General features: G+C 59.1%; 1 protein-coding gene across 1 annotated transcript in view; it reads left to right on the top strand.

Annotated features, from left to right (window-relative positions):
* The first annotated feature begins 332 nt into the window (after nt 1-332).
* Nucleotides 333-27077, top strand: part of COBL (cordon-bleu WH2 repeat protein) — a 53808-nt gene continuing 27063 nt past the window's right edge. Inside the window, exons 1-8 of the mRNA XM_087820879.1 lie at nt 333-355; nt 6634-6837; nt 7350-7560; nt 8269-8494; nt 11676-11773; nt 13886-13960; nt 17683-17865; nt 24261-24384. Of these exons, the coding sequence (XP_087677005.1) occupies nt 333-355; nt 6634-6837; nt 7350-7560; nt 8269-8494; nt 11676-11773; nt 13886-13960; nt 17683-17865; nt 24261-24384 (1144 nt within the window). The remainder of the gene's footprint in view (nt 356-6633; nt 6838-7349; nt 7561-8268; nt 8495-11675; nt 11774-13885; nt 13961-17682; nt 17866-24260; nt 24385-27077) is intronic.

Genomic DNA, 27077 nt, shown 5'->3' on the forward strand with positions numbered 1-27077 from the left:
AGAAGGTTTGTGACGTTGAGCAGGTGAACCAGGGTGACGTGTGATTCCATTTGCTGGACACGCAGACGGCGGCGGACATCTCAGCGCGCACAGCCCTGCATCGGGTGGCACCTTCATTAATAAGTCACCAGGCTGGCCGGGGCCCAGGCCTCTGCGTCTTCTCACGGCGCAGCCTGGCCTCCCCGCGCCTGGCCCGGGAGCCTGTGGGAACCGCGTCTTGTCTTTCCTCCGGGGACTGCAGGGGCCCAGCCTGGCGAGCCCCCCGCTGCGGGCGGAGAGGGGCCGAGGGAGCCGCCGCGGGCCGGGCGGGCCGGCGTGGGATGTGCGCGGACATGGCCCGGTGGTTCGGGAATCAGTAAGTCCTCTGGGCTGCGTGGTTTCAGGCGATGCGGATGGTCCAGCCTCAGGGCGGCACCCCTGTGCGGAAGGAGGGGCCTTTTCTGCAGGCTGCAGGGGCCCCGCTCGGCCCCAGGCCCCATGGCCGACGACTGGGCGGCGGGAGGGAGGCGATCGCCCTGCTGATGTTAACGTCCCGGGCGGGGTGACGGCTGAGAGCCCCCACCAGTGCTCCTCGGAGCCAGATGTGAGCCGCGATAGCGCGTTCCCATGCCCCGCCAGCCTGGGGTTGGCCGGTGTTACGGATAGCTTCTGTTACTATGTCTTTGAGAATCCTATCGGGAGCGCGAATCTTTTTATGCCGAATTGCTAAAAGCATCCCCGACCCCAGGTCAAACCTGTGAGATTCCGTCGAGTGTGATCCCGTGGTCGGTTCTGAGGGCGTCCGCCGCAGGACCGAGCTTCCGTTGGGCGCCTGGGTGCGCCGGCCGCTGCCCCCCCCTCGCGGAGACAGGAGGCCGGGTGGGGCTTGTCTTTCTCGCCCCGAGGGGGAGCCCGCTCCTTACAGTGGGAGGGTCCCGGCGGCCACCCGCCGCCCAGCGCGGCCTGGGAGCCGGAGCTGCACCCGAGCCGTCTCTCGCTCTTCTCCACCCGCCAGGACAGCCTGACGTCCGGCCTGTTCGCTCTTGAGGAAACTGAGGCTCCCAAGCCGCCTGGGGACGCTCCCCTGGGCGCTATCTCGCCGGATTTGAGCCGCGCCTTTCCGACCGAGCGTGTATCCGGGACCGGTGGATGCGCTGCGGCCGTGAGCCTGCGGTCTGAGGCGGCCTCCCCGTGTTGCCCTTGAACGTGGCGTTTTTAGGGGGAGGGCACGTCCCCGGTTTGCGGGAACCCGTGGGCTGTCTTTAGGGTTCTCCCGCGAGCCTGAATGGGGCCTCTTCTCGTGAGTTTCACAGGTCTCGTTTTCACCCTGTGTATCTGGATCTCGTGCTGAATGCTTCCCTTGGTTTAAGTTTTCCAAGGCGCAGATGGTCGGAAAGCATCGGGGAGCTTGGCTTATGTCTCATTTATCGGAAGGAATTCACGTCTCAGAAGGAGCCTCCTGTTGGGAGGTGCTGAGCTCCGAGGGGAGATGCTACAGGGGCTCTCCTGGGGTCCCCATCTCTCCCAGTGGTTTGCAGAAATTGCGTGCCTGGAGGGATTGTCTGCAGCCTCACCAGATCTCAGGGGAGTCCCTGACCCTAAGGCATTGAGGACCCCAAGGGCTGCCCCAGCTCAGCCAGCTCCCTGACGCCAGCCCTGGGCACGTCCCCCAGAGTCCCCATGGCTCCACCTTCTCTGTTCTGTGACTCGTGTGAGTCCCCAGGGCTCCGACTGTACTTAGAGACACGGCCTGCTCGGACCCAGGTCAAGCAGAGGGCTCGTGTCTGTGACCAGGTGCCAGCAGTTTCACCGAGGGTGCTACTGACCTACCCCTGTCACCACAGCATCCACCCAAAGGCCCTTGTTTTCAGGAAATAGTTAAGGAGGAGAGGGGCAGGTGCACCGTCCTGGGGGAGCGGCACAGACAGACCCTGGCTGCTCCTCTGGTCCTCCTTGATCCTCAGTCACCCCACCTGCGAAATGGGGAGGCAAACCTGTCTCATGACGTTGTGGGCACTGAACACGTAGGAAGTGCCTGGCACGTGGCTCATAGGTGCTCAGGAACCCAGAGCTAAAAACCCAGTTCAACTCAGAGCTGGGGGGCCAGTGACTGGGGGCGGGGGCCTGTGAGCCTCTCTGGAGTCGGTCCCATCTCCCTCAGCAGGGCTCCTCTGGGGTTGGCCTGGGTATCCCCATATTTCTCGTCTCTCAGTTGCTCACAAAAGTGGGCAGCGACGTGGCATCTGAGTCCCAGCAGAGACGCCCCGCTCGCTGGCTCCCCAGCAGGCAGCTGCCACGGTGAGCTCCCCGGCGACGGACAGGGACGCCCCAGGCCCTGCGCTCGGGGCCGGAGGGAAGCGTCACGGCTGGTCATGAGCGTATGGTTCGGAATCTGTGAATGCAGCATGGGAGATGCGCCGGCTGGTGTGGCTCAGTGGCTGAGTGTGGTCCTGAGAACCTGGAGGTCACTGGTTTGATTCCCGGTTGGGGCACAGGCCCGGGTTGCCGGCTCGATCCCCAGGCGGGGGCGTGCAGGAGGCAGCCGATCCATGGCTCTCTCATCATTGATGTTTCTCTCTCCCCCTCTCCCTTCCTCTCTCTGAAATCAATAAAAATTTATATTTTTAGTTTTTAACGAGGAGATGCCCCGGGAAGGGAGCCAGCAGGACGCTGAGCCGGGTGGAGCCCTCGTTCTGGGGGAGCCTTGCCCAGGGCCATGGGAGGGCAGGAAGGAGGCGAGCGGGGAGGGAAGGGCATTTCCAGCAGGGAACAGCATGGGCGAGGCCTGCACCGGGAGAGCTTGCTAATCAGGGAGCAAAGGGCAGGCAGGTCATCGAGGCGGGAAGGCTCAGGGCCGGGACCCCGTGCCGGGTTCTGTGTTTATTACAGGGCGAGGTGCTGGGCGTCCAAGGCAGGGACCTGATTCACGCTGAGAATGTCAGCCCGAGCGCAGAACCTGTCGGAGGGAAGCGGGGTGAGGGGCGGGGAGCAGCTTGTGGAAATCACGGGGTTGCCAGGCGTCTTGGCTGATGAGTTCAACTCCTTCATCTTCCTTCTAATCCGGTTCCGTCTGAACCAGTCCGGAGCTTTCCAGAATGTCTCTCTGTGTCCCTGTCCCCGTCCCCGTCCCTGGTGGGGCGGAAGGGAAGGGCACACACCCTGACTGTGACTGTGGCCTCACGTGTTCGGGACGGTTGTCCAGGCCGCCCTCCGCCCTGGCTGTCCCCACAGTGTGTTCCTTTCTCCCATCTCTGTCTCTGCCAACCAACCCGTCAACCCTCGCGTCGGCGTCTGGGGCCCGATGTCTCAGTTCCTCTTTCTCCTGGAACTTCACTGCCCCTGGAAGGATCCACAAAGGCCACTGTCACCTCGATGCTCACAGGCACCCGGAGTTCTCCGGGACTCCACATCCCCAGGCACTTAGTAGGTTTACACTTCCGTCGGACTTTCTTGGGTGGGTGTGTCTTGCAAAAGCGAAACTCCACCCACCGGAGAGTCTACACTTACAGAAGGAAACGGGGTGATTTCTGGTCCTGCAGACCCTGGGGAAGGCTCTGCTGGGCGCGACCTCGGGGGGGGGGCAGCAGGCGGCTCTGGGTCCCCGTCTCACGGAGAGGTGTCTGCGTGGCCAGGGCCGATGGAGAGTCACACCGGGGGAGGGCCTGTGGTTCTGAAGATCAGACAGTCGGCATGTGATGCTTTAGGCTCAGACCACCCGGAGCCCTAAGGGTGACCTTTGAAATGCCAGGAATGCTTTTATAGATATTTTTTGTTTTATAAGTCGCCTTCACAGGGCACACCCAACTTTTTGACCTGGAGGAAGCCCAGGGAGGGTGAGCTGTATGGGTGGTGACTCAGGCCCTTAGAGCCCAGGGCCTGTCCCGCCCCCTGCTGGGCTGCGAGGTTCCCTCCAGACCCTTCACCACCTCTGCTTCCCGCTGGGCACCTGCCCCCACGCTCCTGTCTCAGGTGCACCCAAGGGCACAGCACCTGTACACACGTGCCAGCAGGCCCCACGTGCTTGGCGATGCTGGGAAGGTGTTCAGGGCCTTTTAATGTTATTATTTTTATTTTATTTTTATTTTTTTTCAAAAAGAGCCAGAAACTCATTTTTTTAGTGTGAGTTGTTCCAGTGTTTTTGGCATGTCACACACACACACACACACCCCCCTGTGCTGGACCCAGGGACCCTCCTGGGTGGGGTTGCACAGCCCATAGGAAGCTCCACAGGGTGCCAGTGGGGGGCGGAGGCTGGGTGCAGGGCCTGGTGAGAAGATGGACAGGCCTCGTGGGCACCAGTGGGTATTCGAGGAGCGGAGGGATCACTGAGGCACGGGACTGGCAGACAGGGCTGAGCTGTAGGAGGGGCCGCATTTGAGTAGAGGTTGGCGCTGAGGGCTCCCCAGTGCTGACAGTGGACTTGGGGGGGGGGTTGGGGACATCCCCCAGGTGGGCTTTCGTGGCTGGGGACATGGTTTATGTGGGGAAAGCCGGGGCAGGGAAACCTGTCACCGCCCTGCGCTGGCTGAGGGAGGGAAGGCGCCCTGCAGACCCGTGTTCCCAGGGCCTTCGAGCCAGCGGTGCTCCCAGGAACGAGCATGGTCCTCGCTGGGGAGATGCTCGGTTCCTAGAAATTCTCAAGTCAGCACATCCTTCTGAAGCACATCAGGGATGTCACGCGAGGGCAGCGGGCTCGGGACTGTCCTCTCCCCGAGACGTGCGGCAGGTTCACGAGGGACCCAGGACCTCTCTCCCTGCCTTGACCTCTCCGTGTGCAGAATGTGGGGACAACCCTTCCTCCTCTCGCAGGCTGAGTAACACAGCGGCCGAAAGCTCAGGCTCTGGAACCAAATCTGCTGGGCCGGACGCTGGCCCTGGCGCTCGGCAGCCTTGTGGAGCTGCCCAGACGCCTTATCTGCAGCCCGGGACCGAGGCCGCACCTGCTCGGCGCTGCTGGGAGGGCCACATGCATTATTGATGCCCAGCCCTCAGCTAGTGCCACCTGCGCCAACTGCCTCATCATCGGTTCTGCAAATTGAACGGGAAAAGTATATAATGGATCAGAATAAAGCATTAAAATTATACAAATGATGATAAAGGCGTCAGGCTTTTAACAAGGAAAAAGAGACTTAATGTCAGTCTGTTTGTCAGAGCAGCAGCTGTGTCCCGAAAGTCACACCTCAGTGTTGTGGTCGCCAAGGGTCATGAACCACGGTAGCTTTTGGCCTCATCTGAATCCCATTTGCTGTTCTTTCCCCATTTTTAAATGATCTCTTTCACTTTGCAGGTAATACATATGGAAGTGCTGTTATAGAAAGATTGGGAAATGCATAGAAGTGAAAATAGTAAACACACGTCACACTGTCCACCACCCAGAGGTCACTGTTGCCAATTCTTTGCCGTATCTTTCTAGACTGTTTGATGGTCTGTTGCTATAGCGTATACATTCCTCTTAAAAACAGGATTTTTCTGAACAGATAATTTGAAGCTTGTTTTCTAACAGCTGTGTGGAGCATTTGGGCGCATCACATTGTATCCTTTTAAAGTACATTTAACCAGTACCCGTGTAACACTGTTTCCAGGGACCATAACTTATTGGAATTGTTTCTTACTGACCTGTGGTTGGGTTATTTTGTGTCCGTTTGCTATTACCGGGCATCTCTGAGCCTCGCACAGTGCACGCTGTGAGGTTGTCTTTTGGACAGATTTCTGGAAATGGAAAACCTGTGTCTGATACTGAGGCATGAGAGCCCCCAGGAAGGTTTGCTCCGGGGGAAGCAGATGCGGGCAGAGGTGGGAGGGTGGGCACCCAGACTGCTGCACACGCCCACACCTTGACCTGAGAAAACGGGGGCCCTGTGTGAACACATCCGGGCTCTTTCTTTCCCGGAACATTTCCTTTCAGAAATGCCTCCTTCCTCTGTTATTCTCACTGTCCATTTTCTGGGAGCGTTTTCAGGTCAAGGTCGGATGCCGCTTCTTTCCCCACAAAGGGCACCGGTGGAGCATCGGCGGCCAAGCTGCCTTCAGTCGTAACACGCAGAGCTGCGTTACCAATAGAATTTCCCATTTTATGTTTGATATGTATCAGCCTAGATCGTAATTATGCTGTTTGCTCGGTTTTGTACCCCTGCTGCTGCTGTTACTGAGAACTTTATAATTTAAAAAGTGCTTGTAGGCTGACTTTAGGAGGTCGTGCACACCCTGGCTGCTGTGGCTCGGTTGGTTGGGTGGCGTCCTGTGCACCGAGAGGTCGCCGATTGATTCCCCGTCAGGGCACATGCCTGGGTTTGGGGCTCGACCCCCAGTAGGGAGCGTACAAGAGGCAGCCCCTTGATGGTTCTCACTCATCAATGTTTCTCTCTCTCCCTCTCCCTTCCTCTCTCTCTAAAATCAATAAAAACATATATATACACACACATATATATATATATATATATATATATATACACACACACACACATATATATATGTGGGTTTTTTGGTTTTTTTAAAAAAAGGCTGCACAGCTGGGAAGGCATTTCCAAGGAGAGGTGACGGCTCCTGAGAGAGAATTAGTAGGACACCCCTCAGTGCCCCTTGTGTGCACACTGGTGGTGTCATCACTTCTGAAGAGGGAGACGTTGCCTCATCCTGTCCCCTCTTGACCTTCAGGAGGAAGATGAAGTCTCGCGCTCCGCCCCCCCCCGGGAAGGCAGCCACCCCGGCCCTGCAGAGGGGACAGAGCCCCCACCGAGGCACGTCCCCCGACCGCCAGCAGACCCTGCTGCCCCCGACGGAGAACCTGCGGGACCGGGCGGTGGACCTCACCGTGGTGCTGCCCAGCGGGCTGGAGACAAGGAGCGTGGTCAGCGGGAGGTAAGGGCCGGGTCGGGGCACAAACCTGCTGACGCCTGAAATGCCTCACCCGTGGTGACGGGCCCCCCGCTCACCTCAGTCCCGAGCAGGGAGGGCCAGCACAGCGAACTTCTGCAGGAGGCGGGCCCAGGCGGGGGGTGCAGGCCCGTGTCCCTCTCCAAGCAGGTGACCAGCCACCAGTCCGTGTCCACGTCCTTGGCGATGAAGCCACACGGCCAGGGGCAGCCTCCCGAATTAATATCACTGTGTTCCCTGACCCCGCAAGATTCAAGGCGGCCCCCGCGGAGTTAACTGGGGAGGGTGACGATTTTCGCGGTGACACGGTTTGACCTGCTGGCTGCTCTCTTGGCCCCGGCATTGATCGGTATTGGGAATGTTAGGGTGCTGATGTGCGATCCCCCCTGGGGAATGAGCGACCTGCCCTGCCTTCCTCGCCCACGGGTCGGTTTGTTCGTCCCGGACTGAAGGGGGAGCGCAGGCCCCAGTAACCCCGCCCTGTGTCCCTGTCCCAGCCACGCGATGATGGACCTGCTGGTTGAGCTCTGCCTTCAGAATCACCTGAACCCGTCCCACCACGCCCTCGAGATCTGGTCGGCGGAAACCCAGCAGCCTCTGAGTTTTAAGCCAAACACGTTAGTGGGGACGCTGAACGTGCACACGGTGTTCCTGAAAGAAAAGGTCCCTGAAGAGAAGGCGAGGCCCGGCCCACCTAAGATGCCCGAGGTCAGTGGGACGGGGACCCTCTGTCACTCGAGGACACAGGCAGACGCCTGGGTGCGAGGGGCTGAGGAGGGAGCCCCTGAGACCTTAGTAACACACGCGGACGGCCGTGGTTGAGGGTCTACTCCCATGCTAGGCAAAGCCAGGTACTAGACTGAGTTTATTTTAGAAGATGGAAGTTTCCAGAATTTTTAAAAAATATTTTTATTGATTTTTATAGAAAGAGGAAGGGAGAGGGAGAGAGAAAGAGAGAGAAACATTGATGTGAGACAGAAACATGGATCGGTTCCCTCCCACATGCACCCCAGCCAAGGATGGAACCTGCAACCTGGGCATGTGCCTTGACCAGGAATCGAACCCGAGACCTTTCTGTGCACAGGACGATGCTCCAGCCACCTGAGGCTCTCTGGCCAGGGCTGAATCCCTGAAAGACCCATCTGTGTGGGGTTTTACACGGAGAGCCCCCCCGGTGTCCGTTTCCCTGTGTTGTTAGCAGTGTGTTCGTTAGTAGGAGAGAGTCTAAGGCAAGCTTTTCACTCCAGGCATATTTATTGTCCACTGTCCTGTTTGCCATTTTCCGCACGACCCCCCAAATTTGTGGAAGGAAAACCCCGTCCGCCCAGAATCTCACCACGTCAGGTCTAGCCTGAGAGCAGAGGCGGAAGCGTCGTGGGAGATGTGCTCACGGCTCTGTCCGGTCGGTCCCTCCAGAAGTCCGTGCGCCTGGTGGTGAACTACCTGCGGACACAGAAGGCCGTGGTGCGAGTGAGCCCCGAGGTCCCCCTGCAGAGCCTCCTCCCTGTCATCTGCGCCAAGTGCGACGTGAGCCCCGAGCACGTGGTCCTGCTCAGGGACATCGCGGGGGAGGAGCTGGAGCTGTCCAAGTCCCTGAGCGAGCTGGGAGTCAAGGAGCTGTACGCCTGGGACAATAAGAGAGGTGAGGCCCCCGGGGACACGGCCCGCCCCCCCGAGCCCCAGGGACACAGGGCCGCCCCCCCGAGCCCCGGGGACACAGGGCCCGCCTCCCCGAGCCCCAGGGACACGGCCCGCCCCCCCAAGCCCCGGGGACACAGGGCCGCCCCCCCGAGCCCCAGGGACACGGCCCGCCCCCCCAAGCCCCGGGGACACAGGGCCGCCTCCCCGAACCCCGGGGACACAGGGCCGCCTCCCCGAGCCCCAGCGAGGCGCAGCGCGGGCCCGTAGCACCAGCCAGACAGACGGGTATGTGGACTTCAGGCAACTCGAGTCCTGTTGGTCAGGGAGACGCCCCAAACCTGGCGCCTGCGCTCTGCCCCCCACGCGGGAGGATGCGCTGGGGCAGCCACCTCTTCTCCTCGGGTTTGCAGCCACTCCTGTAGTCGAAGTCGGGGAGATGGCGGTGCCCACGCCCGGCGTCCCCCTCGCTGCTGCCCAGGCCCCTCTGAGGGACCCCCCTCCTGGGGTCCTAGCAGCCTCCCCAGACAGGGGAGCAACTCCCGGCATGGGGGGCACTGCTGCTCCGCCCAGGGGCCGACGTCCCTCTCGCCTGGACCAGACTGTCCCATGTGCCCTGCAGCTGTGAGATATATTTTTTAAAAATATGTCTTTATTGATTTCAGAGAGAGGGAGGGAGAGAGAGAGAGAGAAACATCAATGATGAGAGTCACTGACCGGCTGCCTCCTGCGCGCCCCCTGCTGGGGATCGAGCCCACAACCCAGGCCTGTGCCCCGACCGGGAATCGAACCCCGATCGCCTGGATCCTAGGTCGATGCTCAACCGCTGAGCCACGCCGGCCGGGCAGGCGGTGAGAGACTCGCCATCCCTGCCAAAAGCCTCCACCCCACCCTGCTGACAGCCAAGTATTCAAGGAGGAAAGAGAACATTCTGGAGGCCCCCCTGAGGCTCCCTCTCCCTGCCCCTCTCCGGTTCCCTCCGCTCCCCAGCCGGCAGCTGCTGAGCTGGTGGGGGCCACGCAGGAGATGGAGCCGGCGGCCAGGCGGAGGCCCCCTCCCAGGGAGCCCCGGCCCCGGCCCCTCGCACAGGCTGCCACCTGCTTCTGCAGCGATGCCCAGCGGCCGGCAGCTGCGGGCTCTGGGAGCTGGGGGCCAGGACTCGGCCCGCCTTGCCCCTGGCCTCCTGCCCGGGACAGACGGCCCCACCGAGGCCGCCGGGGCGGCCGGGGCCGTGGCCGGCGCTGCGGCTGGTCTCGCTGGTCACTCTCTCCTCCCCTGCCTTTTCCAGTTCTTCTGACCAAAACCCAGTCGGAGCCCTCCCTGAGCTGCCGAGGTACCGGGGCCGGGGCTGCCAGGCTGCACCCTGCATGGCTCGGCCAGTCGGGGCACGGAGTGGCTGGGGCCCCCTGGGGACGGCTTGCGGTGAACTGAGGCCGTGGCTTGGTTTCGCGCCCCCGTGATCGGCTAAGAAAGGAATGTCCCTTGTGGGAGGGTTTGCTGTGTGGTTTTAATTGGTAAGAAACAAAGGAAGCTGCTGTAAAAAACGCACAAAAAAAACCCACCCATGGACCTTTATGAAGGATTCCAGGGCAGAGCAGAAGCCGTCCATGTGGGGGAGGCGCCGTTTCCTTCCCACCTGTGCCCACCTGTGCCCACCTGTGCCCACCTGTGCTTGCCGTGCTTACCTGTTCTTGAGATCCACCCTGCCCGCTGCAGAATTTAGGGCAGTGTGGGTTGTGACATTTAACCTTTGCTGTCAGAGACACGAATGTGCGTGCTTGGGTTTTGGGGCGTTTTTTTAATTAGAGAGAAAGAGAAACATCCATTTATTGCTCCACTTATTATGCATCGTTGGTTGAATCTTGTATGCGCCCTGACCGGGGATCGAACCCATGACCTTGGCGTATGGGGACAAAGCTCTAACCAGCTGGGCTGCCGGCCGGCCCGGGTTTGTGTTGCTGGGTGGACGACGCCTGTGTTACTAACACGCTGACCTCGTGTCGGCTCCCTGGCTGGAAGGTCGCTGTCCCCTCGGCACACAGAGCTGACGGATGTTCGGATGGCAGACTCTGAACCACAGCCCAGTGTTCCCACGCTGCCCGGCGCCGGGTCCCAGCCGGTGGCAGCGCTGTGGGGAGGGGAGGGAGGCCACTGTCTGTCCTTCAGGGACACCCACATTCTCCTCTCCGAGCCGTGCCCGTGAGCCTCGGCGGGGAGCCTCGCTGAGTGATGACGGAGGCCCGGAGTGGCCGCCGGAGGGTCAGGAAACCGGGGGCGATGGTGCTCCGCAGCCCGGGGGGCAGACGGCAGCCATTCACCCGGCTGCAGGGGGGGGACTGAGGTTCAGAGTGCTGCGGCCGATCGCCTGGACGGCCCGCCCTCGGGCCCCAACCCCTGCTCCGCTGGGTCCCGGATGTTCCCCGCACCGTGAGCAGCTCCCAGGGGGTGCTGGTTGACTGCAGGGTGCTGGGCCCACCCCACAGTTTCCAATCCGGGGTCAGGCCCGGGCCAAGTCCCAGTGATGCTGACACTGCCGGTCACTGCTCAGCCCTCGGCTAGGCTCTCACCTGCCGGACAGGTCAGGGCCGCGGTGTCCCCGTCTGAGCGCAAGACCCCTTCCAGCCTGTCCTACGATCCCGGTGACTTCCAGCCCAGGGGCACAGTCAGTGATACTGTGATAACTGTGTATGCGGCCAGCTGGGTGCTGGAAATATCGGGGGGACCACTCTGTAAAGTACGCGGCTATCTAACCTCTGTGCTGTACACCCGAAACTAGTACAGTCATAGTCAGTGTCAGCTGCAGTTGGAAAATAAAATAATCAGGAACAACCCCCCCAAGTAATAAAATAGTGATTAGAAAAATAAAATCCTGACGAAGAAAGGAAGCTATTGAAGGACTTAGAGCTCAAGAATAAATATATTTATATATTTTAAAAGCGGAGGATAAAATAGGCCCCTGGAGAATGTCACTAGTAGGGAAGCATCCGGCTGAGGCAGGGGGAGGAGCGTCGGGAGAGGGGGCCCTGCTGGGATTTCAGGGCCCGGCTGGGGGCCTGGAGGGGAACAGCTGATGGTCTGACTCTCATACAAAAACTAAAAGCTTAGGAGCAGAGGATTCCTTGGTTGAGATTTTTACCGCAAAGCGTTGATCTCTCACGCTGAAAACTCTGTTCTTTCCCCCCCAGAAACCTTCAGAAAGTCCTCGCTTGGCAGCGACGAGACAGATAAAGAAAGGAAGAAATTCCTCGGGTTTTTCAAAGTGCATAAAAGGAGCGACAGCAAGGTAACGGGTTAAATGCACGCGGGGTCCCCCGTGCGGAGCCGGCTTCCCCAGGGTCTGTGCCCGGGCTCTCCTGGGAGGTTTCAGCATATTGAGGAGCCGGATCCCTTTGGGTCAAAGAAAGGGGCTTATCCACCTGGCCTGCGATGACTGACTCCCTCATCCGCAGCGAACCCCGAAGCATTGTTCTCGGGGTTCACAGCAGACCGTAGCCCTGAGCCCGTGCCCACTGCCGCATGCACGGTGCCCGGGCCGGGGCGCAGGAGGGCTGCTGGGACGGGGGAGTGCGGGGGGCCCCTCACAGCTGAGCTGAGACGGAACAGCCTGGGTCCCCGCGGATGACCCAGAGCGTCAGGAGCTGCCCCCAAAGCCACAGGAAACCCTGGAAACGCTTCTGTTTAAGTAGCATAAGAGCCTAAGGCGCGGGGGGCCCGAGAGTCGGACTCGGCTCTGACCCCCAGCAGCAAAGGGTGACCCACTGGGCGAATGCCACGGACGACAGCCTGTGGCCACGGGGCTGCTTTCCTGTGGCCTCCTCTCCTCCTCTCTCGGGCCAGCTGGAAGCGGCTTCCCTCCCTCACGCCCCTTCCCCTTGGATCTCTGCCTCCTTCGCTTGTATTTTCTCTCTCAACACCCTTTCTTCAGTCGTTTCCTTATTAGATTATCGCCGCTGTGGGGATTCGCTCCTTCATTCCTCGCTTCTCTCCACTTTTTTATTTAAAAAAAAAAGTTTTTATTGATTTCAGAGAGAGGGAGAGAGAGAGAAACATCAATGGTGGGAGTTGTTGATCGGCCGCCTCCTGCACGCCCCCTGCTGGGGATCAGGAGCCTGCACCCCGGGCCTGTGCCCCGACCGGGAATCGAACCTCGATCTCCTGGATCCCAGGCCGATGCTCAACCCCTGAGCCACGTCGCCGGGCCCTCCCCTGCAGTTTCATTGTTTGAGATGCTGCGCCCGATGCAGTCCCGTTTAACCCGTATGGAAAGCTGGGAGAGAGGCTGGTCACCCCACCTGACGGGTGACGGGACCAGGCTGCTGAGCCCTGAGCGAACCGTGGTGCGAGTGAGCCCGGAGCCCCCGCCTGTCCGTCCAGAGCCCCCCCCACAGTGCACGTTCCCGGACGGGCCGGGGCTCAGATCTTCTTTATCTGTAATACGAGGGTTTACAGTAAACAACTTAGGAAATGATTTCTAAGATCCTGCGATGCCCGATAGCCTGCAGATGTCTCAGAGAACAGAGCACAGAGCACGTCAGGCAGTTTAAGCTAAAGCGAGACTTTAGTGTTAATCTCCTTAAAAAAAACCCACAAATACACGTGTGTGTGTGAGGATCTCAGTCCAGAATATGCCTAAAGGGACACTGTTCTGGCCGAAGTAGATGGGAGCAAAAATCCCTTCTTTTAAAACTTCGGCGTTTTAATGTTTTTAAACCATGACGATTTTGTGTCTTTTTGACATTATTTATTCTCCTGACCCAACAGTTCTCAAAAGTACTTACGAGGCACTGTAAGACCTTTGGATTCTTGGGTCACGGCCCAGAGATGCTCACCTGGGAGGCGAGGTGGGCGCAGAGCTGCTTCTTCCCGTTAAACCGGGCGGTTCCGTGGCTCGTGGCCAACACGCCACCCTGAGGAGCCTTCTCTCAGACGGTGACGTGTGACGTCATCGTTTCCCTCTGATCAGTGAGGAAGTGAGACCCCCGGTCGGCTCTGCCGGCGCTCACCCAGCCGCGCTCGGTGTGGCGCTAAACTCAGGTTACAACTTAGAAACCCCGCAAGCCCAGCTAGCTGGTGGGGTCTCTGGGTGAACGCCATCAGCCCGGGCACATGCCCGCCCTCACGTTACCCGCTTTCTAAGCTAAAGGGGTGCTGCTGGGAAAGAGCGGCAGTCACCCCCCTGAGCGTGGGTTTCAACGCGGTGGCTTCCAGACCAGCCGGCGAGGCCAGCGCTCGGGCCAGAAGCCGGGAGCCGTGGCTGGGGTCACACTGCTCAGCGCAGGTGCTGTGCCTGGACGTGTGGCCACGCGGACGTTGAGCCCGAGTGTTTGCCGAGGATGATGATGTTGTTTGTACCCACTGGCACCCCGAGGTGACCTGGGCTGTGCTTCTGTTGCAGGTGGAGCAGCGCAGGCTGTCGGGGGCCGACAGCGACGAAGACGCCTCCAAGTCTGCGCGGGGCAGGAGCTCGAACGTGAGTCTGGCACCGGGGGCGCTGCTCATGCACTAGGCAGAGCTGTGGGGTGTCTGCACAACTTTCCAGACACTGAAATGATAGATACTTCAATTGTGTTGGGGGCTTGGGGGGTTTTGTTTGTTGTTTTCTGAGTCTAGGTAGAAGCACAAAGCTGCATTCGGCTTGTTTATTTTTATTTTTATTTTATTTTTTTAATATGCTTTTATTGATTTAAGGGAGAGGGAGAGAGAAATAGAATCATCAATGATGAGAGCCATTGATCGGCCGCCTCCTGCGCGCCCCCTACTAGGGATGGAGCCCACAACCGGGGCCTGTGCCCTGACCTGGAATTGAACTGTGATCTCCTGGATCCTAGGTTGACGCTCAACCACTGAGCCACGCCGGCTGGGCAACTGCTTCAATTTTTTATTTTATTTTATTTTTTTACATATATCTTTATTGATTTCAGAGAGAGGAAGGGAGAGGGGGAGAGAGATAGAAATATCAATGATGAGAGAGTCATTGATCGAGCCCGCAACCCGGGCATGTGCCCTGACCAGGAATCGAACCCCGGTCGCCTGGATCCCAGGTCGACGCTCAACCGCTGAGCCACGCCCGGCTGGGCAACTGCCTCAATTTTTTAAAAAATTAAAATTCACCTGGGAACATTTTTCCACCTGCCCTGTGAAGACCGTCACAGAAATCCTGTTATCACAGGCTTTGGGTGTCCTGGAGAGAGCAGGCACTCACCGCCCTGACCGGGTTTCCATGTTCAGATCACTGTGCAGGTCCCGTCCAGGCCGACCCTGCCCACCCCTGGCCTGGCCCGAGGGAGGCTGCCAGAGAACTGGGGTCCTGCCCTCACGCGTCCTGACCTGTATGGGGACGTCCGCCAGTAAAGGGACACTTTGGGGGAAAACTAAGCCCCATGCTTGTCAGAGGTGCCGTGTTTCTGTCCAGCTTGCGGGTTAAGAATCTGCCCCAGGAAGAGATTAACCAAAGAACTTACTGCGCATACGCAGAGCCCGTGGACACAGCAGCGTGGGGAGGCCTGGGTGGGGCGGGCGTTGGGTGGAGGGAAGAAAAAGGGAGAGAATGGGAGACGTTCGTAATGCTGTCAGCAGCAAGAAAATTAAAAAAAACAACCCTGCCCCAAGTGGACTCTAAAGAACCAGACAGTGTGCGGAGCCAGCTCTGCCACAAGGTGGCAGCACCCCCCAGGCGCAGCGCCTCCCGCGGCCGAAACCCACCTTCCTGGCCTGGGAACCCCGACCTCACGGGTTTTTTAGATTGTCCACAGATGAAGAACAGAGAAATACGTCCCGAGGGCCAAGCCAATGGGTGCGACGCAGAACTAGTTTTTATCAGGAACCCGTGTTGACGAGAGGCTTTTCAACCTTTGAAAGTGTCTTACATTCAAGTTTCTAAGACCGATAGCAGCCGGAAGTTCTGGAAGGAGGTGCCCGTGGGCGCGTGGCTCCCGGCGGCTCCGGCTGGCACGGCCGGGCGTCTTCCCGTTACCACCCGGCCACGTGCAGTTGGCTCCGGCGCGGTGGCCGCTTCACTTCTGTGAGGGCCGTGCCTCTGCCGGGGCCGGGAGAGCAGGGGTCGGCTCTGTCTGCAGGGGACCGGCTGGCGCCAGCACCTTGGGGGGTGCGCCCCTCCGCCCGTTCCTGGGCGCTGCTTTCTCCCGTGTCCTGGACCCTGCGAGGCCCCTTGTCCCCAGAGCCCTTCGTCGTTCGGGGTGGGGGGGCTCCCGGGAAAGACACCTCAGAGGTTTTAGGGAATCAAAACCCAACCGTGGACAGGAAGCCAAGCCTCACATGTGATCTGGAGAAAGCCCCCGAGGCCTTTCGCCTACCTGTCTGCCTGCTCAGGGTGTGTGTTTTTTTTTAATTTATCTTTATTGTTGAAAGTATTACAGTGCCCCCGTCCCCCCACATTGGCCCCCCCACCTGCCCGCAGGCCTCCACACGGCTGTCTGCGCCCGCGGGTTCCGCCGGGGTGTGGCTAAGCTCAGGCTGACCTCTCCCCGCCCCCTTCCTCGGGGACCCTCCGTCTGCTCCGTGCTCCCGTGTCTCTGGACATGAGTTTCTTCTGTTCGTTAGATTCCACGTGTGAGTGAGATCAGGTGGTTCTGGTCTTTCTCTGATCAAAGTTTTTGTGCCACAGGCTCTGGAGTTTGATCCCGGGAGGTGGTGGGGAGGGGTGTGTTTTGTTTGGTTATATTTTTATTGATTTCAGAGAGAGGAAGGGAGAGGGAGAGAGAGAGAGAAACATCAATGATGAGAGTCATGGATCGGCTGCCTCCTGCAGGCCCCCGACTGGGGATGGAGCCCGAAACCCGGGCCTGTGCCCCGACCGGGAATCGAACCCCGATCGCCTGGATCCTAGGTTGACGCTCAACCGCTGAGCCACGCCGGCCGGGCTGCTGGGGAGGTTTTGCCTTTAAAGCTCCAGAGAGGTTTTGGGTTTTTCCCGAAGCACTTGGTTCCTAGGATGAGCCCGTCACTCGGAAGCTGGCTGACGGGGCCTAGTGCCCGTGTTCAGCTCTGAGAGAGGAAAGGCTCAGCTTCATCCCTGCGGCCGAGCGCTTGGTGACGGGGGGTGGAAGGGAGACGGCGTCCCCTTCAAAATGCCGAGTCTCCTTACGTTCCCTTAGAGCACAAGCGTCTTTCGGGACCTTTCCCGGCTTGTCCACAGAGGCTCCCAAGGAGCCCGGGTGCAGCTGGCGCTGTAGGGACCAAGGAGGACTCGCGGGTGACGCCTGGAGACAGACTCGGGTGCACTGGGAGCTGAGGGCAGTGCCTGCGCCTGAGGGCGGGGGCTCCGGGCGGGGCCGGTTCCGCGGGACCCAGGCCGGGAGCTGTCCTCGGGGTGGCAGGGCGCGGGGAGAGGCAGGCCTGGCACGGGGGCCACCCGCCGAGGGACGCCCCGCCACACGGGGTGCCCGTGATCATTGCCCGTGGTGCGCGTGCGCGTGTGCGTGTGGATGCATGTGCACGGGTGTCAAGAGCCGTTTTTAACGTCTCGAGACTGGAGACGTGTGTATCTAGAAGCAGACCACAAATTACTTAGAGTTTCTAGTGGGTGACCCTCCACCTGGGGTGACAAGGACCAGAGCTCCCTTTCCGTCTCGTGGTCACAACGATGCCACCTGCGCGTGGCTGGGGGCGTTCGCCGCCCCTGACGACAGGCCGTGGGTCTGTCATTACACCTCGAGTCGCTCTCTCAGAGGATGGCCTTTGATAAGAGCTCAGCGGGCGACGCTTCCTGCCCGTGGCCCCTGGGAGCCGGGGTGTCCCTCTGGGGCCGGAGCAGGTCCGCTTTCAGGAGGGACACAGGCCGTGGGTGCCGACGCCGGAGGGAGCTGGGAGGTTGGGACAGTAACCGCTGCGAGGACAGCCCAGGGGATGAAACGGGACGGAAACCAGGAGCAGCAGGAAGGTGAAGGAGCCGTTTTGCCTCTTGGCTTAACAATCGTATTTGCATAATAAACGCCGATGTCAGCATTTTGGTCGAACTAGGAGAGAAGGTGCGTAGTGGGCGTCTGGATGTTTTTCTTTCCGCATCGTGTTTTTCTGTCCTGCGTCGCCTGCAGGATTTTCTAGGTTTAGAGGGAAAAACGCGAGCAGCCCGTGACCGCAGATGAGAGCGAGGCCCCGGCTCCCGGGCCGAGCCCTGGTGCAGAGAAGGCGGGCGCGTCACGCTCACGAGATTGTCCGCGTGTCTCCCCGCAGGGCTCCCTGACCACGCCGAACTCCCCGTCGGTGAATTCCCGGTCCCTCGCCTTGGGCGCATCCCTCTCGCTGAGCAACATCTCCGGGGTGTCAGTGAAGTCGGACCTGAAGAAGCGCCGAGCCCCTCCCCCCCCATCCCTGCCCGGGGCGGGGCCGCCGGCGCAGGACAGGGCGGCGGAGAAGGTAAGGGGGCGCCCTGGGCCCCTGCTCTTCCCTTTGACGAGTACATCAAGGCTTCTTACACTGTCCTGTAACTTCAAGGGGCATCTGACTTTGTTGTTGTGCATTTTCTACATGATGTGTTGGTTTGGGGCGCACAGCTCAGTGGTCGGACAGTCCGGTGCTTTACATGGTGTCCCCTCCGTATTTCCAGTTCCCACCGGCCCTTACTTCCCGAGACTCCTGCGTAACTGGCGCCTTCTGCGTCTCAGTCCCCTCACCCCTTTCACCCGGCCCCCCGCCTGCTCCCCGCTGGCAGCCGTCAGCCTGTCTCTGTGTCTAGCAGTCTTTCCATTTTGTTTGTTCACTTATATTGTTTTTTCAGATTCCACAGGTAAGTGAACCCATAGGATATTTGTCTTTCTCTGACTTATTTCATTGAGCTTAATACCCTCTGGGTCCATCCTGCCGTCCCAAAGGGTAAGCTTTCCTTCTTCAGGGCTGTGTAGTATTCCCCGGTGTGACTGTCCCACAGCTTTTCATCCATCACCTACCGATGGGCACCTGGGCTGTTTCCAGGTCTTAGCTGTTGTAAACTGCGCTGCTATGAACATCGGGGTGCATATGTTCTTTCTGATTAGCGTTTGGGGTTCCTTAGGACATATTCCTCCTAGGAGTGGGATCACTGAGTCAGATGGCAGCTCCATTTTTAATTTTCTGAGGACCCTCCCCTGTTTTCCACAGTGGCCGCCCCCGTCTGCATCCCACCAGCAGGGACCAGGGTCCCCTCTCCCCGCACCCTCGCCAGCACGTTTGTTGATTTGTTGATGGAGCCACTCTGACGGGTGTGAGGTGACACCTCGGTGTGGGTTTAATCTGCGTCTCTGATGATTAGCGACGCTGAGCATTTTCTCAAGTCTCCCGGCATCTGTGTCTCCTCTTTGGAGAAGCGTCCCTCCAGGCCCTCTGCCCGCGTCTTAATCGGGGCGCCTGTCTCCCTGGTGTCGAGCTGTGTGAGCTCCTCGTGCGTGTTGGGTATCCACCCCCGCAGGTGTGTCGCTGGTAAAAGTGTCTCCCACTCGCTGGGGTGTCTCCTCCTTTTGTGATGTTCCCTTTGCTGGGCAAACGCCTTGTCGTGGGACGTGGCCCACTTGCGTGTTTTCTTTCCCTTCCCGAGGAGACGTGTCAGGAGAAAACATTTCTCCTTAAGTGAACCAGTGAGTTCCCTGGATGGTCCCCGTGGGTGCTCATCCCGCAGGCCTGTGCTCTCAGCAACGGGAGTGTTCAGGGTGAATGTTTAAGCTTCGCCTGGCGGCCAGGGCGAGATGCTCGCGGCGGGCAAAACAGGTGCGCGAACCACGTTCATGTGCGAACCACAGGACGCGGGCCCTCATCAGCACGGAAACGCACCTCCACCCAGAGCCGGCTTGCGGCCTCCGCCGACCCAGATGCCCACCCAGATGCCAACCCAGATGCCCACCCAGCTGCCAACCCAGATGCCAACCCAGATGCCCACCCAGCTGCCAACCCAGATGCCCACCCAGATGCCCACCCAACTGCCAACCCAGATGCCGACCCAGATGCCCACCCAGCTGCCAACCCAGATGCCCACTCAGCTGCCAACCCAGATGCCCACCCAGATGCCCACCCAACTGCCAACCCAGATGCCGACCCAGATGCCCACCCAACTGCCAACCCAGATGCCGACCCAGATGCCCACCCAGCTGCCAACCCAGATGCCGACCCAGATGCCCACCCAGCTGCCGGCCCAGATGCCGACCCAGATGCCCACCCAGAGCAGGCCCGGCCGGCTCAGCGGGGAAGGGACCGTGAGCCGAGGCCCCGGATTCTGAATGAAAAGTAAATAGGACCCTCCGCCCGCAGCAGGAACAGGGCTCCCTCCCGGGCACCAGAAGCTTTTTGCTGAAATCTGTCTTATGTGGCACCGAACGAGCAGAGAAATTGGCTCACGGAGACCGTCTCCCGTTGTGAGCATATGAGCGGCATCCGGATTCGATGCGAGCGTTTGCTAGGATCGTGTCTGTTTTGTTTGTTTTCTTCTTAAATGAAAGCTATTTTGTTATTTACTAATTTCTGGGAAAGGAGCCCGAAACGTGCCGCTGTGACTGTCGGGGAGCACGTCAGCCCCGTTGGGGGACTTCCTTCCCGTGAAGCTGAGACGTGGGTTCGCAAAGCCTCGCTTCTGTGCCGTCTCCAGCGCCAGCGTCCCGGGCGAGGCGGGAAGGTGGTTCCCGGGGCGGGACTGGTTTGTAAGAAAGCGAGGATGCTCGGGTTTTCGCGTTTTCCCCCCCAAATTTTTGGGGTTCTATAACTTTTTAACTAGGTTTTTATTGATCTTAGAGAGAGGAAGGGAGAGGGGGAGAGAGAGAAACATCGATGAGAGAAAACTCTAAACATCTCGGAGGAAGAGCGGCCCGCAGGTAGCTGCGGCCGAGGCACCGGGCGGAGTCGGGTCCACCAGGCCCCCCGCACCTCACCTTAGCCAAAGCAGGGAAGCCAACGGGGGCCGGTGAGAGGAGCGGCTCTGCGGGGCAGCTACTCCACGGGCCGCCCGGCCGTCCCGCCGGCCGGTGCCGAAGGCACGGAGACTCGGCGAGTCCGAAGCCCGGCCCAGCGGCCGCTCTGAGGAAACGCGGGCCCGGCCCTTCCTGCGGCCGCACCTTCCAGGGCCGCTCAGATGTGGCACCTGCTCGTTTTTGAGACGCCTCCTGCACTTTCCGGCTCTGGTTTCCGAAAATCTGCTTGTCGGCCCAACCGTGTGTGCTCAGGACGTCCGAAGCCCTCACAGAAGCAAAGGGTGAATCAGGCGGCGAGCCCTGTGCGCTCGTTTGGTCCAAGCCGGACCCGCCTGGGAGGCTGCATTTTTAAAAAACTACCGGTGCGGCCCTGGCCGGTGCGGCCCAGTGGTGGGAGCGTCAGCCCCGCACCGAGGGGCCGATTCCCGGTCCAGGGTACGTACCTGGGCTGCGGGGTCACTCCCTTCCCGGGTCAGGCGGGTGCAGCCGGCCGTGGACCCCCCCCCGCCCGCTCCCTCCCTGCCCCTCGAGGGGGCTCTGCCGGCCGTCAATGCAACGAAGGCAGAGCAAAAGCACGGACTGGCACAGATTCCTTGTGCGATCAGCAGCCAGGAATAGGTTTCGTGTCCCTCGGAAAAGCAAATACGAAAGTCACTGCCGTGCAGCACAAAGGCCGGAGGCAGTGCAGGCGCGGAGGGGCTCGGCCCTGGGACTGGGGACCGCCCCTCGCTCCCCGCCCGGGGACCAGGAGGACGGCATTGTGCGCTGGGAAGTGGACTTCCGTGCGGCCGTGGGAACCGCGGGGCCCACGCGGAGCCTGTGGGAGCCTCGGATGACCGGCGGTCCCGGGCTGAGCGTGCGGGGAAGGAAATGCGAGCATTTCCCGTGTTTCCCGTCCACCCTTTGTTGGGAGCCGTCCCCCCAGCCCTTCCAGCCAGAGCGGCCGCGCTGGTGGAGGATCAGCCTCCGGTGTATTTTTAGCCGTCCGCCGGGCCTCTGGCATTTCGTGGGGCCGTCTGATAACAGCGAGAGGCAGGGCAGTCCCGCCCGGTCCTGCGCGCTGGGGCCTCAGCCACTCGGACAGGAAACGCGGGGCTGCGGGTCACAGTCAGGCTGTTTAAAGGACACTGTTTGAATTCGGGGCTCACGGCCCGGCCCCGGCTGCCGTCAGGTTTGTCGCTTCGGCTCTGCCTGTCAGTCGCGTCAGCCGCGAGCTGCTCCTTGTCAGGGGACCTGACGGACGCGCGGTTCCGTTTTTCCCTTTCGCTTTGCTTCTTTGCATCCAGGGATTTTCATGATTCTTTCCAATCACTGTGACTATCAGCACTCGGAAAAGTGAGTTTAAGAACGGCAGTCAGTGCTTTATTTTTTTTAAATATTTATTGTCTTTTTAAAATTTGTTATTATTGATGTCAGAGAGGAAGGGAGAGGGAGAGAGAAACATCACTGATGGGAGAGTCATTGATCGAGCCCACAACCCGGGCATGTGCCCTGACCGGGAATCGAACCCCGATCACCTGGATCCCAGGTCCATGTTCAACCGCTGAGCCACGCCCGGCCGGGCCAAATATGATTTTTTAATGCAGCTTTATAGACGATCGCGACGGTGGTTCATCGACGTGCTTGCTTTCCATTAGGTGGCTCTGACGCTGGAGAGTAATAAAGCCCAGGGAAGTCGTCAGTGCCTGTGGGGCTCACATTTCATCGCCTTCAGACGTGCCCAGTACGGGAGGTGCCCGCCTGGCGCCCCCGCAGGCTCTGCGACGTCGGGGGGGGGGGGGAACAAGATGTAACGAACGCAGTTTCGCCAGAGGCCAAGGGGTGCAAACAAGAGCTGAGTTCCTCCGGCCTCTCGTCAGCGTCACCATGAAAAGATGTTGAACGGAGTGTCATGCGAGGACCTGCCGTATTGGTTTGCTCTTGACGGTGGGAAAAGAACAGCCCTTCATAAATGTTTGCGGAAAGGGCACGAGACCCGTGGGCGCGCACTGGGGACCGAGGGGAAATCGGGCTTGAGGACCCCGAGCTCAGGTCTCTGTTAGAAACCCCAGGCACGTGGCTCGGCTCTGGTTTAGGGCACGCGTGCTAAGCGAGGCCCGGACGGTGCTTGAGCAGCGAGTCTTGTCTTTTCCCATCACTTTCTGTGCAGCGGGCTTGTCTTTCTTTCTGGAAAGACCACGGATGGTGGTGACGGGGACGGTTTTCCCTGCGGCTCGCCCGCCCCACCCGCCAGGAGCTTTCCTTCAGAGGATGGACTGTAGTCACCTGTAGTCACCAGAAAAGTGGCTGCAAACCCTCTGAGACCACGGTCGGCTTGCGAGACCAAGACCACGGAGGGAACCCTAAGCTTCAGACCCCTGAGCTGTATATTTCCCCGGTGCCGGGGTGGGTGGTGCGTTCTTCATGGTGGGATTAGGGAGCCCCGAAAGGTACAGAGTGTCCCCAAAGTCTTCCTGTAAGAAAGAGTCCTGCCCGGCTGGTGTGGCTCAGTGGTTGAGTGTCGCCCCGTGAACCAGGAGGTGACGGTTTGATTCCCGGTTGGGACAGACGCCCGTTTGAGGGCTGGATCCCCAGCAGGGGGCGTGCAGAAGGCAGCCGATCAATGACTCTCATCACTGATGTTTCTCTCTCTTGCTCCCTCTCCCCCCCAAAAAATCTATAAAAACATATTTAAGAAGAAAATATGTTGGATCAAATGGGCTAGTCTGTCTTTCTCCTTGGAAACCCCACTGAAGTGAGTAAAAGTGTTGGCCGACTGGGTCACAGAGAAGAGGGGGGCGTCCCAGCGGGCACCAGCAGACACTCGGAATAGGCTGTGTTTGTGCCAAATCCCTAGCAAAGCGTCGGTGTCTCGAAGAGCTAAACCCTCGTCTGCAGTGGAAGCCGACGTCTCACATGGAAAAATCAGAAAATAAGCTTGTTATTTATGAAAATAGAGTAAATTTTATTTTTTTATTATTTTTTAATCTTTTTAAATATATCTTTATTGATTTCAGAGAGAGGAAAGGAGAGGGAGAGCTAGAAACATCAATGATGAGAAAGTCATTGATCGAGCCCACAACCCGGGCATGTGCCCTGACCGGGAATCGAACCCCGATCGCCTGGATCCTAGGTCGATGCTCAACCGCTGAGCCACGCCCGGCCGGGCTAGAGTAAATTTTAAAAGCAGAAAGTTTGAAGTGGTTGGGGCTGGGTGGGGGCGGTGGACACGAGCCTGCCGCTTGGGTAGACTCCAAGCTTAGTGGACTGTTTGGCTTTTTCTTGTGTCCGTGTTTATTATAAAAATATATTCTAGGGTTTTAAAGCTGCAAGAGGTGGCTGTATCTTGTTATAGAACGAAGAAAACATATGATTTTAAAAAGGAAACCTGAGACAGGAAAGTCTTAGCCAGCTATTAGTCGGTGAACTGGGTGTTAATAAAGGGATTGTTTTCTCCCTTTTAATTTTTAAAATTTTGGGAATGGGTGTGTGTTACTTCGCTCTCCGTCCGTGTGGCGTGGGCCCGACCGTGGCCGCTCCCGGCGCGGCTTCCAGGAGGAATCGTCCGTTTCCCTTTGCACTTGACCCAGGGCCGAGGAGCCCCTCGCGCATCTTCCTGCTGAAGTTACCACATTTCCCGCTCCGTCTGGGGTCCCTGTAAAACACGGGGCCCAGCTCCGGCCCCGAGCTCAGAGGGGCCTTGGGGTGTCTGTGAGCTCCCTGGTCACCTCGGGGCCACCCGTGGGAGACACAGCAGCCCCGTGCTGCCCACCCAGGGGCCCAGACACGGCCCCGACGGCCCCTCAGAGCACCGTGTCCCGCAGGCTGGCTGCCCCGCGCGGGGGCCCCGGGCACCCTCCCCGGACAGTCCCCCTCACAGTGACTGTCCTTTGTGCTCCACAGCTGTCTCTGGGGTCACAGATGGACTTGCAGAAGAAGAAGAGACGGGCGCCGGCGCCCCCACCGCCCAGCCCGCTGGTGCCCCCACGCACCGAGGACCGCGAGGAGAACCGGAAGAGCACGATGGGTGAGTGGGCGCCCCGTGCGCCGTGCACGCCCCGCGCCCGCCTCCGAGCCCCGCTAACCCGCGCCACTAACACGGGGCACGGATGCTGACGAGAGCAAGTCTGCAATAAAGGACCTGGCCGGGCGTCTGCGGCACCATGCGGGCGTGGAGAAGGCGGGTCGTCGGGGAGGCGCGGGCCGCGGAGGGCGCTGGCAGGCTGACCGCGGACAGCGGGGACGCTGGGTGTGTGACCTTGTCTCCGACGAAGGAGGGTGTGTCCTCGGGGATGTGCGTGTGTGGTGCTTAGAAATCAGATTTCGGTTGACGAATTCGGGCCTTTTTTTACCGCCTCGCTCGAAGCCTCTCCACTTACTCACCTTTTCCATAATGAAGCAAAGACCCTGCTACTTGAGGGAAAGGAGAGTCCGGAGGGAAGCGGTAGAGTCCGAGCATCTGTGAGTGGAGACCTGTGAGGTCATTCGTCCTGCCCTCATGTGACAGGGACAGGAGAGAAGGGACAGAGTCTCCAGATCCACCAGCCGGGCGGTTAATTTTATTCTAAAGCCGTTCAGCGGCTGTGAGTTCGCTGCTGCAGAACAGAAGTGGGTCTTGGAGAGGAGGGGTGCCTGGGACGACCCCCCGGGACTGCAGGTGCATCGGAGCCCGTTACGGAAGCTGTCAGGTGGCCGCTCGAAGCCGTTTCGTCCACTTTTCACCCTCACAATTTGCCTTTGAGCACAGGGACCGGGCTCCCAGGACAAGTGGCCATTGTCCGTGTGAGAAGCGGTAGTAAGAGACCCTTGGCCGCTTGTCAGCGTTTCTCCCCCGAGTGAATATCCCACTGTTAGCGTCCGAGCATCTCACGCCTGGGAACCGATTCCCCTGAGGAGCGGTAGCCTGTATCTCATGTCCGCTCATCCGCTTTCCCAAAGGGAACCACTGTCAGAGTCAGAGAAAAACATGCTCAGTGGCTCGTTAAAGTAAACCCACCCTTCCCCCCAGGCTGCCCCCCCACCCGCTGCCTTTTCGCGAAGGGACAACACCCTCAGATGTAGAGCTCCCTGCAGACATTCTAAGAAGCGTCCGCTTTAAGCGGCAGCGTGGATGTGGCTGACTCACGCCAGTCCCCAGGCCACACAGCCCACGTCAGCACAAGGCAGGAGGACCCCCCCCAATTCCAACTTGGAGGGCCGAGGCCTCGTGTCCGACGGGCTCAGAGAGCCAGGCCTGGGCGTGGGACACGAAGGGGCGGGCCCATTTCAAAATGGAAAATTGTAGGGAAGTTCCCTCGCTAAGGAGCACGTTCCAGAGAGGACGCGTGGAGGGTGCTAATTCCCTACAGACCTCTCTCTGGTCCATGCACTTTTCCTTGTGAGGACCGAAGAGGCCAGAAGCTGCTTCCTATTGAAAATCACTTTGAATATTTTGGAGGTCAGGGGATGGAAGAGAAGGTCTCGGTAGACATTTCGAGGCAGACTTCATCCCAGGTCCCCATGAATTACAAGTACACTAATAACACCACGAAACGAACTTATAACCAAAGTCCAGAGACTTTAGGCTAAAAGATAAATGTAATAAAAGTAGCCTCTGTCCACACACACAAATATATATATACTAGCTGGCTAGGTTAGGGTCATGGTGGGCAGGGTGTGGTTGGATTTGGTTCTGGGTGTGGTTGGATTTGGTTCTGGGTGTGGTTGGATTTGGTGCTGGTGTGGTTGGATTTGGTGCTGAGTGTGTTTGGATTTGGTTCTGGGTGTGTTTGGATTTGGTTCTGGGTGTGTTTGGATTTGGTTCTGGGTGTGGTTGGATTTGGTGCTGGGTGTGTTTGGATTTGGTTCTGGGTGTGGTTGGATTTGGTGCTGGGTGTGGTTGGATTTGGTGCTGGGTGTGGTTGGATTTGGTGCTGGTGTGGTTGCCTTTGGTGCTGGTGTGGTTGGATTTGGTGCTGAGTGTGTTTGGATTTGGTTCTGGGTGTGGTTGGATTTGGTTCTGGGTGTGGTTGGATTTGGTGCTGGGTGTGATTGGATTTGGTGCTTGGTGTGGTTGGATTTGGTGCTGGGTGTGGTTGGATTTGGTGCTGGGTGTGGTTGGATTTGGTGCTGGGTGTGGTTGCCTTTGGTGCTGGTGTGGTTGCCTTTGGTGCTGGTGTGGTTGGATTTGGTGCTGGTGTGGTTGGATTTGGTGCTGGGTGTGGTTGGATTTGGTGCTGGGTGTGGTTGATTTGGTGCTGGTGTGGTTGGATTTGGTGCTGGCTGTGGTTGGATTTGGTGCTGGCTGTGGTTGGATTTGGTGCTGGGTGTGGTTGGATTTGGTGCTGGTGTGGTTGGATTTGGTGCTGGTGTGGTTGGATTTGGTGCTGGTGTGGTTGCCTTTGGTGCTGGTGTGGTTGGATTTGGTGCTGGGTGTGGTTGGATTTGGTGCTGGGTGTGGTTGGATTTGGTGCTGGTGTGGTTGGATTTGGTGCTGGGTGTGGTTGGATTTGGTGCTGGGTGTGGTTGGATTTGGTGCTGGGTGTGGTTGGATTTGGTGCTGAGTGTGTTTGGATTTGGTTCTGGGTGTGGTTGGATTTGGTGCTGGGTGTGGTTGGATTTGGTGCTGGGTGTGGTTGGATTTGGTGCTGGGTGTGGTTGGATTTGGTGCTGGGTGTGGTTGGATTTGGTGCTGGTGTGGTTGCCTTTGGTGCTGGTGTGGTTGCCTTTGGTGCTGGTGTG

Source organism: Miniopterus natalensis, chromosome 10, assembly GCF_054644295.1.
Source record: "Miniopterus natalensis isolate mMinNat1 chromosome 10, mMinNat1.hap1, whole genome shotgun sequence".
In the NCBI taxonomy this organism is placed as follows: Eukaryota; Metazoa; Chordata; class Mammalia; order Chiroptera; family Miniopteridae; genus Miniopterus; species Miniopterus natalensis.